General features: G+C 34.0%; 1 protein-coding gene across 2 annotated transcripts in view; it reads right to left on the bottom strand.

The window, feature by feature from the left end:
* WDR7 (WD repeat domain 7) overlaps nt 1–17,205 on the bottom strand; it is a 489,834-nt gene that overhangs the window by 337,819 nt on the left and 134,810 nt on the right. Inside the window, exons 16-19 of one of the 2 annotated variants that reach the window (XM_036757317.1) lie at nt 16,606–16,694; nt 6,275–6,373; nt 3,568–3,686; nt 147–270 (exon numbers count right to left, since the gene is read on the bottom strand). In XM_036757317.1, the coding sequence (XP_036613212.1) occupies nt 147–270; nt 3,568–3,686; nt 6,275–6,373; nt 16,606–16,694 (431 nt within the window). The remainder of the gene's footprint in view (nt 1–146; nt 271–3,567; nt 3,687–6,274; nt 6,374–16,605; nt 16,695–17,205) is intronic. The other variant, XM_036757326.1, reaches the window with a different exon arrangement.

The raw sequence follows: 17,205 nt of genomic DNA, 5'->3' as shown, positions 1-17,205 counted from the left end.
TGAAGGAAGATTCTCCCTGACTTGCAGTGATATTTGCAGTGAAAAGCCTATTTGGGGCTTTTGATATTTTTCTGCTTATTATAAGCTTGTAATTTTTAATCAACTGAAAATTTTAGTGATAAAAAAAAAGAAAGAGAAAAACTTACGTGATATAACACTATCCATATACTGAGGTAAATAAGGAGCCCACGCATCAATTGTTTCTTTTCGTCCTCCTTGTTCAATCCTTCTCAATTCAGCCAACAGTAAAGCTTGAGCTGCTTCTCTTACCTAAAGTCAAACACAAGCAGAAAATCAGGATATATAAGCATGGTGTTAGGGGAATAGGGGAAGTCAAACTATATTTGATTAAGTTTATCACTGTACAAAAACATTTTATATTAATATGGCAAACTTAAGAATATAGTAGGCCAAATTATTTATACAAGGAAAAAACTTCCTACGTGGAATAATCAATAATAATAATCAATAAATATTAAGTGCCTATTAAGTGCCAGGCACTGGGCTAAGCTCTAGAAACACAAAAACAGACAAAAAACAGTCCCTGCCCTCAAGGTACTATACACATATACGTATACGTATACATACATGCATATATATGTATGTATATGTGTATATGTATGTATATATATAAAATATGCTAGTAAATAATCAGAAACTTTTTAATAAGGATTTCATGGAAAACAAAATTTAAATAATGAAGAAATTAACAACTGACAGCATACTTAATCAAATTAACTGACTCAAAATTTAAATTACAACTCTCCAATAGTTTTAAAGCACATGTCCTCATATTTCTCTGTTTTTGTTAATAAATACTATTTATTTACTTTTAGTATTTTGTTTAAATTTTGAGTTCCAAAGTCTCTCCCCCTCTCCATTCCCTCTCCCACCCACTGAGAGGGCAAGAAATGTGATAATCAATTATACATGTGAAATCATGCAAAATATATTTCCATTTTAGCCATGTTATTTTTTTTTCTAAAAGAAGAAAAATAAAGAAAGTGAAAATATTATGCTTCAATCTGAATTTAGAGTTCACTAGTTCTCTCCCTGGAGGGTGATATGATTCGTCATCATGAGTTCTTTGGAATTATCTTGGATCATTATAATAATCTCAATAGCTAAGTCATTCACAGTTGATCATTATACAATATTGCTATTACTGTGTACAATGTTCTTCTGATTCTCCTCACTTCATTTTGCATCAGTTTACATAAATCTTTCCAGGTTCTTCTGAAATCTTCCTACTCATCATTTCTTATAGCACAATAATATTCCATTACCATCATATACCACAACTTGTTAAGCTATGCCTCAATTGACAGACATCCCTTCAATTTCCAATTCTTTGCCACCACAAAAAGAGCTGCTATAAATATATATATACATATATATACATACACACACACACACACACATATATATATATACACACACACACATATATATACACATACACACACACACACACATACACACACACATATAGGTCCTATTTCTTTTTGGTTTTTTTTAATCTCTTTGGGATATAGACCTTGCAGTGGTATTGCTGGGTCAAAGGTATGCAGTCTTATAGCTCTTTGTGCATAGTTCCAAAGTGCTCTCTACAACAGTTGGATCAGGCACAACTCTACCAGCAGCAAAAATATTACTATCGCAATTCTTCTATATCCCCTCCAATATTTATCATTTTCCTTTTCTGTCATATTATCCAATTAAGTGTGAGGTGGTACCTCGGAATTGTTTTAATTTGCATTTCTCTAATCAAAGATGATTTAGAGCATTTTTTCATACGACTATACAGAGTTTTGATTTCTTCTTTTGAAAATTGCCTATTCGTATCCCTTGACCATTTTATCAATTGGGGAATGTCTTATATTTTTACAAATTTGACTCAGTTCCCTATAAATCTGAGAAATGAGGACTTGTCAAAGTAACTTGCTACAAAAACTTTTTCCCATTTTCCTGCATTCATTCTATATCTTGGTTGCACTGGTTTCATTTTTGCAAAAAACTTTTTAATTTAATGTAATCAAAATTATCCTTTTTTACTTCCTGTGGTCCTCTCTATCTCATTTGGTAATAAACTCTTCCCTTATTCAAAGTTTTTTGGTAGTTTGACTGTTATGGCACTGAATAAGTAAATTAATTTAGTTAAAATTGTCATTTTTTATTATCTTGGCTTGGCATGCTCACGAACAACGAATACTTCTCAAATTGTTTAGACCTCTTTATTTTTGTGAAAATTGTTTTGTAATTGTGTATATAGTTCCTGAGTTTGTGTTGGCAGGTAGACAACCAAATATTCTGGATTTTCTGCAGTTATTTTAAATGGAATTTCTCTTTCTATCTCTTCCTGCTGGACTTCGTTGGTAATATGTAGAAATGCTGATGAGGTTATGTGGATTCATTTTGCATCTTCAAATGTCTTCACATTTCAAGGAAAGCTCAAATGTTCATAAAAGTCATAAAAGATATTTTTAATTTTTATTATTTTAGCCTTAAGACATTTAGAAACTAGTAAAAATGCAAGACTTGTATTTATCTATATGATTTGCATCATCTTTAAGTATAATTAAATCTTTCTTTCCATCATAATAAAGAGTATATAAATTGTTTTTGTTCTTAACAGAAAAAGCATTTCTACTTCTGTGCCATCATAAATTGTTTCAAGAGTATGGTAAGAAACAATTAGAAAGCTACGAAATTTTTATTCCAATTTTCAGCATCAATTCTCTTTTGCAAAGCTACACATTTAACCATTATTTCTTTTGTTGCTTTTTTAACAAAGCTGTATTAATCATGTCGGAACAACTAAGCCATTTTTCCAGGAATCAATTTACTGTCTGCAAATCAAAAGATATAACTCAGTAGTATCTAAATAACAATTAAGCTGAAAGAGATTTCTGTCTCAATGGAATTTTTAAATGAATTCAAATATTTGTAAATCTGACAATAAAACTAAATACCTTTATGGAAAGGGGGAAAAAAAGGCTAAAACACATTCAGGACACTCCTTGGAAGTGGCAAGAGTATAAACTGCAACCTATGGTTTCTTTTCTCCTCCTACAGTATTCCTTGTACTGTACTATACTCTACTTTTACAAAAATATTTCTAAGCTCTTGCTGTTGGACCTTTTCAAACAATCTCTGACAACACGACCTCATCGACACAAAACAACACAAATCTTTTCCTAGAGTGCTGCAATCTGATTTGATTGTTTCATTGTTTAATATAAAGGAACCTTAAAAATTCAATGAAACCTATGCAATTTATCATCTATAGATCACAGATCAAGAGCTAGAAGGTAGCTCAGAGTTCATCAGCAGGGTTTGAGGTCAGGTCCCCCAGTACTAGTTTTGCTATATCATACAGATAAGGAAATTGCTGTAATTGCCATTTCCTATATCCCTCCACAAAGTAATTAGAGATACACAGAAGAGTTTAGAGAAATTATAACTTCACTGCCTCTTTAAGATCCCAGGATTGCCTCCATGCCAAAAACAGGCTTCAGAATAGCATTTTAGTAGGGACATTTCCTAATTGCATAACTTTAATATTACCTCTAGGCATCGATCTTGCCATCTACGAGCCAGCATTTCCAGAAGTGGAGGTCTAAATTTATCCAATCCCAATAGGTCTGGAAGCATAACACAATGCATAGCAGCTAATTGACTCCATCCTGTTGAAATATATTAAAGTGATATTAAAAATCTTTTCACTTTGAGCACCAAAGACCAAAATAGGTGTATTTTTAAGAAAATAAAAAATATATACAGGGTCACTGAAATGTTCTGTAATATGCATATTTTTCTAACATTAGAGACATTGTAAAGACATTAGAAATTCTGTTCAAAAATATATAAAATGTTTGTACGATATTCAAAAATCCTACAAAGTAACATTTGTTTATGATGCCTGTAAAGACTAATAAAATCCTAAGAAAACCAGCTATTTAAATGCCCAGATAAAATAATATACAGAATATGAAAACAAAAATGTAATTGTAGGTCACCACCGAAATGTAAAATATAAGTGAAATACCAAGTTAGCATGGAAAAAAACAGCTTAAAACCCATGATATACATATCCATTTGAAGCTGATTTCAAAGCGTTTAAAGGGCCTCCATGTAGCAATCAAAAAATGGGTGTGCATCAGTTTACATATAGCCACCTGTGTGACTCATCTATGGCAAAATGTACTTCATTCCTGCTGTGTCAGGAGTTCTTATTTAAGGTGCCTGACGGTCAGTCCTCTTTCTTAGACTACCAGATTCACAAGCCTTCAATAGTATTCATATTAGGAATGAGTAAACAGAGCACCAACTCTGGGAGGGAAAATGAACTCAAACATTTCGAAAACAAGTGCAATTTGAAAAATTTAAAATCCTAGTAAAAATTCTATGACCTGCAGTCAGTTCAAATTGGAGGAGGGAGAGAGCTATTATTTTTCAACATTCTAAGTTCACAAAATAGAGTGTTGTTATTTGAAAAGATGTATATGATGATCTACTAAAACATCAGCATTTTATGTGACTAAAATATACATAAATTATTCAATTTCATTTACATATTCTGTCATTGTAAACATTGCTAACTTAACTGTTTTAGGTTTTATGATTTAAAATAAGAGCACTATTTAAAGTCAGTGTCTTGAAATATCTCTAAAAGGGAAATTTTCACATTCCCACAAGAAGTCTTAAAAATAATTACGGATGTTTTGAAGCATAAACAATTTTTCCATAACCTGGAATGTTTCTGAAAAAAGTTCATGTTTGTAAATAAGAAACAATTATAAGTAAATTAATTAGGGACATATTCTCCCTTCTACTGAAGTATCTGACAAGTTACTTTTTTCAGTCAGATACAATCATCATTTATTAGTAAGAAAAAAAAATGAGAGGTATCTTGGAATACCTTATAGAAAGCTGGCCTTGAAGTCAGAAAGATCTGGGTTTAAACCCCACCCCTGGTACCTCCTGGCTAAGTGACTTTGGGCAAATCAATTACTACCCAGTGCCCCAGGCAATCCTCTAAGACTCTACATGGTATCATAGTTGCAGATCTCATCAGAAATTTCTAACAGCAAGGAAGTCATAAGGCCAGACCCCCCCTGCCCCCCAAAAAAGTGAGGAAAAAAATATGCTTAAATGTCAGAAAAACCTGTGGCCAGATCATTTGGGGGGAGGGGAAATCACACAATATTTTAACATGAGCACAATTTTCCAATTTTTCATCCTTCAAAACTCCAATTAATTTATTAATTGCTAGACATTATCACCACATCCTTGACAGCAATACCAAACCAAAAACAGATTCACACCCTTAAGCCCTCATCCTTTTGTTTTTATATGAACCATCCATTCAAGTCTTACAGATTGGGTAGTATTCCTTTGTTTCCAATTGAGTTACCTTTTACTAAAGGGTCCAAAATTACAGATAACATACATTGTGCAATCTGGTAAAGTTCTAGAACCATAAAGGAATGGCTCAATCAAAGCCTCATTGGGATTCTGAGGGTAGAAGGGTACAAATGATGTTTACCTGGCTCTTGAAGAAATAGTGTAGTTAACATATACAAATTATAAGAAAAAATATTTTGTCCTCTTCCTGCAACTAACCTACCTACTTTAGATTAAACTACATAAAAATAATAAAACCTGTAAATGGCCCTTTTGAAGCTTTGTAATGTTTCAAGTACAATATAATTATGAGCTATTATATCAGCTCCAAAAGAGAAGTAGAAAAGGGAATGAGTGACAACTAATCAGCACAAAATGGTAAGGGATTACAACCACTGATCTGAAGAATTTGAAAGAATGAATACAAAATTAAGAGACTATCCATATATCTCTCATTAGAAACACCAACCTATAACAAAAGCAAAGAGTGTCTATTTAGCTGGGTGATGAGACCACAAGTAAACAAATTTACTAATTCTAAAACCAGAGAACATGTGGCAAAGAAAAACACAAAACCAACTGTATCCACTTTCTCATATTGTTTCACACATAAATATAACATCTTTGTACTTCCACAGTAGAAATTCTTACTATAATTTGGCTTAAATAAGCCTTCAAGTAAGATTAAATTCATGACAATAACAACTATTAATACATATTAGCAAACAATGTTACAAAAAAAAGTAATGTGGGGATCCCAGAAATAAAGAAGATGAATGTGTAAATTAGATAAAAGAACCATGTCATACTAAGATAAAGCATAAGTTGAAAGAATAGAATAAGTTGTTAGAAACTTAAGAGAAAATACCTTCATTTACTAAGAAACAGGCATGTAAAGCAGGAGTAGGAGCAGGGTCAGAACCAGAGTGATCAGTGTCAGACCGAGCGGAAACGACAGGTGCAGCAGCTTGCAGAGGAAATAGAAGAAATAAAGAGGAGAGAAATTGAGGCACAGCTGTTTCTGAAAAAGTAGCTCAGTATTAGTGAAGAATGAAAAAAAATTAAATAGGCAAAAACCATGGTGAATGTAGAACTGAAAATGATTTTTAATCAGAAATGTAAGATTAAGAAGAATCAAACGGAAATCACAATTGTAAGGTCAAACTCCAAAACTAACTTTTAATATTTAACAATATACACAGTCAAAAACACTAACATTCTAAGTACCTCTAACCTTAATCAAGAAAAAACAATAAAATTTTCAAATAGCAAAAATGATACTGTGGTAGGAAAACAAAATGAAAATTTCATCTTACTCTAAAATATTCTTATTTCTCAAACATTTGAATTAAGCTGGAGAGGAACAACAGGATCTAGTTGTTTAGTGTAGGTAATGTGCTTTTGTAACAGCTTATTTCTTAACAGTTCAAAGTATCTTTAAATATCTAAAACCTATTTACTACAATGAATATATACCAATTTGCAAATATGAAGTATAGTTATACTAAGAAAATATTTACATAGCACTGTCTTCATTATATTTTCTTTTTTAAAACGTTCCTATTATATACAAATCAAGGCTTTAGAAACTAACTATTGGAAACTGTGTAATTCTTAATGTAAATCACAGGACAAAACAAATAACACATTTTATTTTACCACTAACAAGCCTTGACTAAAATTATCATATGAAAAGGGAAAAAGACCTTATGGCACACACATTCTATGACAGGGGTCAATGTTTAGATTTAGAGGTCACCATTTGACACTTCCTTCCTATGGAGAAATTACCATATGTCATGCACAAGCATCTTCAAATGAATCCCTTTCCTTTATTCTGTGGTTGAACTGAAGCAATAGGTTCAAGCTCCTGACCAGATTATGCATTGTCTTCTGACTGGTATGTTTGCTTTGCATGCAGTGAACTGCTTTTTGTCACCATGGGACATCTGCATGAAAACTACTTTGTCATAATTTCCACATGGATGCATCATAATGTCAACTCGGCACACACGTGTAAGGGACACAGCCTAACCAACAAAAGTCTGTCCAACACGAGAAAATTAAACTTAAGTGAGAAAATCTAAGGTTCATCTTACATAAGTGAAATTTAAAAGAAACTCTACCAAACAAAAGGGTGAAAACTTTTTTCTTTGACTTGTGGAATTTAAAGTGGTTTTGTCCCTCCTACAGAAAAACAAGGGCTGCCTTTAATCATATAATTGATAAAATCTAACTCTTCTTTCAAAGTGACATATTTATTCTAAAGACCGTATTTGTTCTTCAGACTCCTTCCTCCACATATCATGACGTAGCCTAAATCCAGTTACAATGAGCATCTCAAAGATGTACTTTGCTATGCACACAGAGAGCCGGAGCCCTGGCAGTGGCGGCAGGGGACTTAGCTTCCATGCCTTGGCTCTCCTTCCTCCCATGCCTCTGCTGCAGGAGGGGGCCAGGCAAGGGGCCCTGCCCTGATGCTACTCTTGTTGGCTCCCATGCACTTGGGACATTACATTATTTCATTAAGCAAAAGGAAAACTACTCGCTTTAGAAGCTAAGTAATACTAATTCTTTCTCCCTATGCCCCTAATTCACAAAGCATAATAAGAATAGGAGAGGAAGGAGTCTGGGAGTTGTTTTATGAAGATTAATTAAAACCCACACTAGCAACTATGTAAAATAGCATACTCATATTGAGACGTCCCTTTTCTATTAGGCATTCTATGTCCCTCAGAAAGGAACTTGGGTCATACTCGAGCCAAATTTAATTGCAAAATGAATATATCGTAAAAGGGTAATGGGCATTATATGTATCTGTAGTTACAAAAGAAAAGTTCACAGGACATTCTACAAAATCCATATTTATCTCATTCATTTCACAGAAGGAGCTGCTTAGGCCTTTTTGACAAATTTTCAGGTCATTATAGATCAAGAAAAAAATGTTATTAAAACAAAAAAAAATTTAAACATGCACTGGAATGAATTATGCTGTTTCAAGATAAGAAAGTTCTACATCACCTTAAAAAAATCTTCAGGCTGACTAACCAAGGTCATTTATGCAGTTAAATAACAAGGACAGGACTCAAACCTAGAACTTATGATTTAGACTACACAACTTAGTAAACATTTTTTCCCTAGAACTGAAAGAACACCATATCACAGATAAATGTCCTTCCTGAAAAGGGTTAGAATCTTGAGAAGGATGAAAAGCTACTTTATACCTTTGTGCTGGCTGAGGATCCAAACAGTATGATTATCCACATTTTGTCAGAACTGTCCTTTAAATTCTACTGTTAACTAGCTTCCAGAATATTACAGTTAAAAGGGACTAAAAATCATCCTGAATCACGTACTCATTTTACAGATGAGAAAACCAAAGCCTAGAGGAAGTGAAATGACTCACCGAAGGCCACACAGCAAATTCCCAGAAAAGGTGGGAACAAGAATCCAATTATTACTCCTTTAAAAAAAAAATCCTTGCCTTCCTCAAATTTTACTTTTACACGAAAAATCTCAAGTCCATACTAGATGGAAATATTTATGTGGATCACCTGTAATTTATTATACAAAATGTTTCAATACCTATGATTCTTTTCCTTTCAAACCAATCCATTTCAGTCTTTTTGGAGTGGAGAGGTTTGGATTTATTATAAACTTCATTTTTTCTTACTGGCATTGTATTGCAAATAAGTATGACCTAAATAGTATTTTTTAAAATATACATCTCAGCAAAAATGTACTCTATATATTGGTTGAAACACATCAGCCTAATAATCTATGACCAGTGACATCCATAATGTAAGCAAAATAAAATGAATGCAGAAAAAAATGAGAAATGCAAATTGTATCAGAGAAGCCAAGAAGCACTATTAATGAAGAAAAAGGTACTCGTCCATTTCCAGAATAGAAAAAAAACTGAGTTGACAGGGAGGAAGTCATCAGAAAATAAAATTTTTTAAAGTGATCCTTCCCAGCTTGGCATTTCAAAAATTTATAATAATGATTAATAATTTAAACAAAATCTGAACATGGCAACCATCTTGTTACTTGGAAATTATGGAGAGGGGGAGGGGGAAGAAAGCTAACCAGAAGCTAGGGGATTCTGTAAGAATCCTACTTATATATTATTTTCAATTTTCTGCAGTGGGCACGTCATTAGCAATGCTAATATGAAGGCAATATTTAACTATTTATACATTTCATTTTGCATGGAATGCCACCAGATTTGGTAGACGGACTTTCCACTGACCTTTGAAAAGAACATTAAGAATTAAGAAAAGACTATCAATTCTACTTCCAATTATTTTTTTTACTAATGCCTATCTTTCTGAACCAATGCTTTGAGTAAATGGCCTCTTGACTTCAGCATTTCGTTTAAACAATCAAGAGCTTCTATGTATTTTGCACATAGTAGGAACTTAAAGAAATGTTGGATAAATTTAATTTTCTGGTTCTTGGTACTTGCTGTTACAAAAATCAACTACAGCTAACTAAGCCTTCTTTAAAGAGTTAAATAGTAAAACTCCTTCACAAATTTCCCATTAAAAAGGCACTTGTAAATCCTAAGAAATAAGGATACTCCCAAAGGTTTCACTAATTTCAGAAAAAAAACATCGTTTACCACAAAAGTATAAATGACACAAAAGGATTACCTTGCCAAAGACGTTTCACCTTTCCCACAATACCACACTAAGCCTGTTCCCTCCCTTCACAATGAAGTCCAGCACTCTTAAAGAAACACAATTTCCCTAACCCTTAAGGGCTTCATTTGCCTCTATCCCCAGCTTTGACCTCATGAGCCACAACTTTAATGATTCACCAGCCATGGCAGAATCTCTCCTTCCTCCAACCTTCCACTGCTCATTCTCATCCCTGGGTAACCCTTGGAATCTGATTTCCCCATTCCTGGGCCTGAACACAGCTGGAGAAAGTCAAGAAAGGAAAGTCATGTTGTCCATAACAAATTTATAGTATATAACTCCAGTAGTTCACCCAATTACTATTTGACAATCTTTTTATCTTCTACTCTTATTAACTTCTTGTCTTATTTCATAGTAACTATTCCAAACGTTTTCTGCTCAGGCCCCCAAGATTTGAGTAGATCCCCCCTCCCCTTACATACAGTAAATGGCTTAACCTTTTACTTCGATAAGGACATTAAGGCCAACAGATGAGAGTTCTCTTCTATCCCCTTTTCCATAGCTCAAAATTTCTTTTCTACTCCTTTCTCTCCTTATCACAGAGAATACTGTGGAGTTAAGGTTGGTCCCTTATTCTTGCTTCCTCCAGGATCTGGCTCCAACAATTATCTCTTCTTGAATCTTCAATCTTTCCCTCTCTATTGATTTCTTCAGACATATAAATGAACTCAATTTTCCCTAAATGTAACAACAACAAAAAAGCCTTCCCTTACTTCTTTTACCCCATGCTGATACCATTACATCTCTTTTTTACTCTTTCAAATTTCTAGGAAAAGTTATCTACAGTCAATGTCTCCATTTTCCACCTACTCTGTCCTCACCCTCATGCGTTCTGAACTTGATTCCCATAAGAGATCAGAAATGACCTCTTAACAATGGCCTTTCCTCAGTCCACATACTGTTTGATCTATCTGTAGCATATAATATTGTTGATCACGTCCTTCGGCTAGATACTCTCTCCATTCTTGGCTTCAGATAGGAGAGGCACCACTGTCTCCCGGTTCTCTTCCTTCTTCTCTAAACTACTAATCCTCTCCCAACCCCTTAATGTGGGTGTTCTATTATTGGTTAGCTTCTCTCTCTATAGGAGAGGTTCTTAATCTTTTTCATGTCATGGACCCCTTTGGCAGTCTGATGAAGTCCATGGAACTCTTGACAAACATGAGAAAGATATAAAAATCTTGATTATGCACATTCTAAAGAGACATTAATGAGTTTCCTAGAGACGTAGGACCATCAGAGACAACAGGTTCATCAGAGTGAAAAGGAAAGTCGTAACTTAAACACTAACTTGAATGATGCCTAAGTTGGGCCTTTGCTATCACTAAACATTGACATGCCCACAGAAAGAGGAAATAGGAAGCTTTGGTATTCTACATGCCTTAATCTGAGTTTCTAGTGATTTTATACCATGTAATAAGTAAGAAGACATTTCCCCACTTATCATCAGAGTAGTTGAAGTCAAACCTGATTTTGAAAAATAGGGTATAGACTTCTTACTTAAAACGTTTAGGTTTGTATAATGCAATGGTAATATCCTTGTGGTTAAAGAAGTAGCATCAATATTCAAACATACTAAATCTTCATTTACAGCCTAATATCAAGCTTAGTATCAACCATCAGGCTTCATCATTAATATTGCTTAGTCCCAAATTCTGGGGTAATGCTGTATTGAATGATCAATTCTTATTCAATACAATCTATTAAGTATTTTCAACAAGATAGAATGATTTTAGGAAAACGGCAAGTTAGCTTTGTAAAGCACCAATAAAAGTTCTCTTTACATTTTGCTGGTCTAGGCCTACAGGAGCATAGTAATTAATAAACATAAAATTACATAAACCTAGATTTTTTTGTATGACAGATACACTCAGGACTAACGATCTACCTCATTCAGTTGTTATAGGAATCATATATATAAGTGAAAGTACATAAAAGATCTCTGAAAAAAAATGGGAAGCACTTAAAAATTTTAAGAGATCACCATTATGACAACATGAATCTGATTACCTGACATTTTAACATTCAATATCCTTGCCTCTTCACTGATGTTTTGTTAAAAAGAAAACAAAAAACAAAAAACTTCCAAGTAAACAATTAGCTGGTAAAATCTAATTCACTGTTTCTCATGAATTTAAATCAGCTTCTTCCACTTCTGAATATTTAGTTTTTGAAAAAGAGTCTTTACAATATAGAAGCCTTGTAATTAACATCCTTTTGCCATAAAGCTTCCTAGATTTGTTTATAGTGCAGTGAAGACTTATCTATATTATCTCTCATCTCAAAATTAAATTTAAGGACTATTAGCTTAGAAAATGCAGGCATTTCTCTTGTGTAGACCTTAAGGCAGCTTCCGCAACTAACTCTAGACCAATATATGTGAATTCCTAATGAACATTGATTCTATACAACTACTGGAATAACTGCAGATATATGGCTTTATGTGCACTACACCAAGGTGAATATGAGGAAAAGGAAATCATAAATCACAATGAAAACAGAGAGATGAACTGGATAGAGTAGAAAAATAAAGTTAAAGTGGCCTAACTGCTAAAGTAGAATCAGAGGACACTTCAAAAGCTCAATTCCATTTGAAAGAGCCCACTGCATTCCATAATGTCTGACCCATGTCACTTGAGACTGTGGATATCTGTGGACTTTGCTGCCAGAGACAAGGATCTGAGAGGCTAGTGGGTGTTTTACTGCGCAATGCTATCCAAATGGAAATTGCTGACCTTATTGCCTAAAATGAGTGCTCTAAAGAGTCTCAATTCTCAATGTCCTTCTCAGTGCTCTCAACACTCAATTCCTTGCCAAGGAGAAGCTGCATTAATGCCTCAGTGCTGAGCCATTTGCACCAACAGAAAGTGGACTGACTTGACCAGGTCAACCAACTCAACACCAGTAAGTTGGTGGCATGATTGATACAAAGTGAACATGTCACATACTACTGCTGAAGCACTCTCCAAAAATCTCCTACTGGTGCAGGAATGAAAAATAAGTTGAAGAAAAAAATATCTACTAGAAGAATTTTTTTATACTCTTTAACAGCAGTAATTCTGAGATGAGACTTTAAGCTAATTAAATGAAAGGCATTACATCCTACTATTCTTTTCTTGTGTATATTTCTTTAAAAGTATTTCAGTAAGATTTTAAAATGTAATGGGAAGACTGCTTGCCTCTTAAGGTGTCACTCTCTATGAGGGCTTCCTCCTAGAGATTAGTGATTCAAGCTTAAACTAAAAACATATCCTTACTAAATACTCAGGCTTTTTTTTTAATAGTAAGTTTGTGGGGATTTGGGCCTCTTTTTTGTTTAAAATTGAATAAATAAATCTTGAAGCTTAATCATAAAGTTTATGTATAAACTGAACCACTCTAACTGAATATGAGATAAAATAGAAAATTTCTCTCAAAAGTAGTATTTTCAATTTGGAGAGCTTGAACAAAATTGTCTGAAACAATACATGAAGAATAATTTTGCCCACTAGCCAAAAAATATTTCTCATAGAAGATGAAGGAAAGAAATATGTGTGACTACTTCGGGCTTGATTTTTTTTAATCTAATAGCTACTTCCACAAGTAAAAAGAAACTAAAGGATAAAGACAAATGGCCAACTATACGCAAGAAAAGGGTAAAAATTTAATGGACAATCCAACAAAAGAGCTCCACCCATGAATTTATTGGTTAACTTTTTCTCTCTGGATTATAAGATAAAAAAATCTGAATAAAACATTTCTAGGAAAAAAAACCCAGCGTCTGGTGCAAGTATTTCAAAAACCTATTATTTCATCAGTGTGGGGAGTTCTTTCACCTTCCCAGATCTCAACTCTTCTAAAACACACTAGATGGTCTTTGAAGTTTTGTGGCTAAAAAATGTACAGCTCTAAGGCAAATTTGGTTATAAGTCTCCTCCTAAACTTTTAACTAGTCTGTTCTTCAGATAAGTAACATACAGATGCGCCACTAGGCCTTTACACAAAGTCTTTCCAGTTTGAAAGAAAGTGTAAGAGCCTGTCATGCTGGCACAGCCTTGAAAAAGGAGGACTATTTCCACATCATGGTGAGGCTTCAAAGAACAGCTTCAGTGAAATGTACTACATAAAGTGCTGGACTTGGAGTCAGGAAGATCTGAGTTCTAATCCTTCCTTGGAAACTTCTTAACTGTGTTACCCTAGACAAGTCACTTCATTTCATCTCAAATTTGCCATCTGTAAAATGTCCATTAAAAATAGTACCTGCCTCACTGGGTGGTTGAGGATCAAATGACCTAACACACATAAAGCTCTGTGCAAATCTTACAGGGCTATATAAATAGTAGCTGTCACTAATCATTACTATTAGTGAATATGAAATTTCAAATACCTAAGATGGTAGTAAAATATCTACAAATTATTACTCTAGATGGGCGTTAGCTATTTCCAAGAGGCTTGCAGGCTTAAATCTATGACATTTCATCCCCAATCTAGAAAGCCAAACAGGAGCAATTTAAAGCAGTTTAAATTTTTTTTTTGAAACATAAAAGTTTCTTTTAATATACCAAAGAAAATAAAAGCTACACCAATTGCAATTAATTCTCAGTTATCTTGACAAAGATATAAAAGACTATAGAATCAAAATCAGCAGATAAACTAAAAGTAATTGAGAATTTTAGAACATTAAAACTGAAAAGAATCTTAGAAACCAATTAGATCCTACATCTTACATATCACACAAGTAACATGAAGCCCAAAGAGATAATGACTTATCCTAGGTCATCAAGCTTAGGACTTAAACCCAAAATTTCTGATTCACACTCAGCATTTTTTCCACTGCACTACCACTGCTATTTCATTTTGGGAGACAGCTGATGTTCTAGGATTTCAGAGTATATGTCAAACGTAATATAACTTCAAATATAAAGACAATGAAATCAACACTTGGTAGTAACAATTCTCTCTACCCAGTCAAGAGTTGAGTAATAAAAAGCTCAACTATTTACTACTCCCTACTCCAAATTGTAAACAGACAACACCACCTCTCAGATCAATAGGAACAACAATTCTAAGTATAACTGTTCCTTTTCCCTGCCCCCTCCCTTCTCTATCTCTCTCTAGTAGCTCATTTTTCAGACTTAGTTATGCCCTAGAGACCAACAACTACTTCATGAGAAAAAAAAAAAAGCATTTCCTGGTGGCTGAGTGAGGTGGAAGAAACTCAACTTTCTTTCCCTTCCAATTCCTGTTAGACAACAGCTACAGGCAGAAAACAAATAAATGATCACATCAACAGTGATCTCAATAAAAAGGAATGATCATTTTGAAAATAATTTAAAAGTGAAAAGTCCAATCAATGTACAATCTTGTCACTTCTTTATCCACAACATCTCTCACAGAACTCTCCTTCTTTCTACTCCCACAGCCACCACCCTAGATTAGGCCCTCCTCATCTCTCATCTAGACAAAAAAATCTCTCATTAGAGTCAAAGTCTCATAACTGTTCTCTGGATCTCAAGTCTCTCTCCACTCCAAATCATCCTCCACGCAACTGCCAAAGCAACTTTACTAACATCTAAGTATGTCATGTCACATGCCCCATATACAATAAATTCTATTAGCTCTCTATCACTTACAGGGTCAAATGTAAATTTCTCTGTTTGGAAATTAAACCTTTTCACAATCCAGCCCCTTCCTACCTTTCTGATCAAATCAGCAATATAGGCCCACTTGTTATTTCACAAATAGAATGCTTCATCTTCTATCACCATGCTTTTGCACTGACTGCTTTAGGTGCCTGGTATGGTTTTTCTCCTTGGGTCTAGGGCTATAAGATCTCTGTCCTCCTTTCAAAATCAGTTCACTAATCACCTTCTACTGGAGATTTTTCCTGCTTCACTCAGCCGCTACTGCCTTCTTCTCTAAGGTTACCCTCTGTCTACTGTGTATGTATTTGTATGTACCAGTATACTTAATTGTTATCTCCTCTATTAGAATGCAAACTCCTTAAGGGAAGGCTCTGTTTTTTTCTTCTTTGTAACCTCAATGCTTAGCAGAAGACAGGCACATAGTAAGTGCCTAATGAATCCTTGGTGATTGTTAATTCATAACACAGATAATCTGCCTGATGATGACAAAAGATTACTATAAAGAATGGAACTATGGATTTTAACATTTTAAAACACTGATAAAAAATAAACACAACCTTTAGGTTCCAGGTACACTTCCAATTCAGCCCTTGATATCACAAAGTTAAGGTGTTTCTGTTGTATGCGTATCAAGTCACAGACCATAAAATGACAAGTCTGAATGAGTTAGCCACTTGTCAATTACTATGTAAATCATATTTTTTAACTGATATCTTAATTACCCAAATTTTTATCTGGAATATAAAAACTTTCCTCTCCTTTTAACAATCAGAAACAAACTAAATTTTTTCATTATACATTATATTACCTACACTTCTTCAGTTTCAAAAGCTGAAATGTCAAATCAATTACATAATAAAATTCAACTTTACCTTGTTTAATCTGTCCTTGCACAACATTACTGGAAGTCGGAGGGGAACCCTTCATTTTAGAAAAGTCTGGGGTGCTTGGCCTAGGTGGCCTTTAAAAAAAACATATATATAATATAGTTAAACTTAATGGTAGTAAACAAGTTACATTTTAAATACTTATGGCATTTAAAAGAATGAACATATAGAATGTTCTCTAATTTACAATAATAAAAATTTAAATATAGTAAGCCACACACCCCCTCAAAATGCACCAAATGCTAACAAACTGCAATGGCATACAGAATATCTGCTTTGTCTGTAACCCTAAAACCTAGTCAAGATAACCCAAAAAATTGTCACTGATTATATAATACCAATCACAGGGCATATATGGGGGAAATATTTAAATATTTAAAAGTTCTTAAATCCCTGCCATCCAAGAGCATGGCTCTATTAAGATAGTACACTGCCAACCACAGTTTAAAAAAAAGAGAGAGAAAGAAGGGGTGGGGGGAAGAGATAAAGAGAGAGAGAGAGAGACAGAGGCATTGTGGCACAGTAAAAAGAGAGTTGTTTTCAGAGCCTGTAAGACATGGGTTCAAGCCTTACCTATCACACATA

Source organism: Trichosurus vulpecula, chromosome 1, assembly GCF_011100635.1.
Source record: "Trichosurus vulpecula isolate mTriVul1 chromosome 1, mTriVul1.pri, whole genome shotgun sequence".
Classification (NCBI taxonomy): Eukaryota; Metazoa; Chordata; class Mammalia; order Diprotodontia; family Phalangeridae; genus Trichosurus; species Trichosurus vulpecula.
This window is presented reverse-complemented; position numbering and strand designations above follow the sequence as displayed.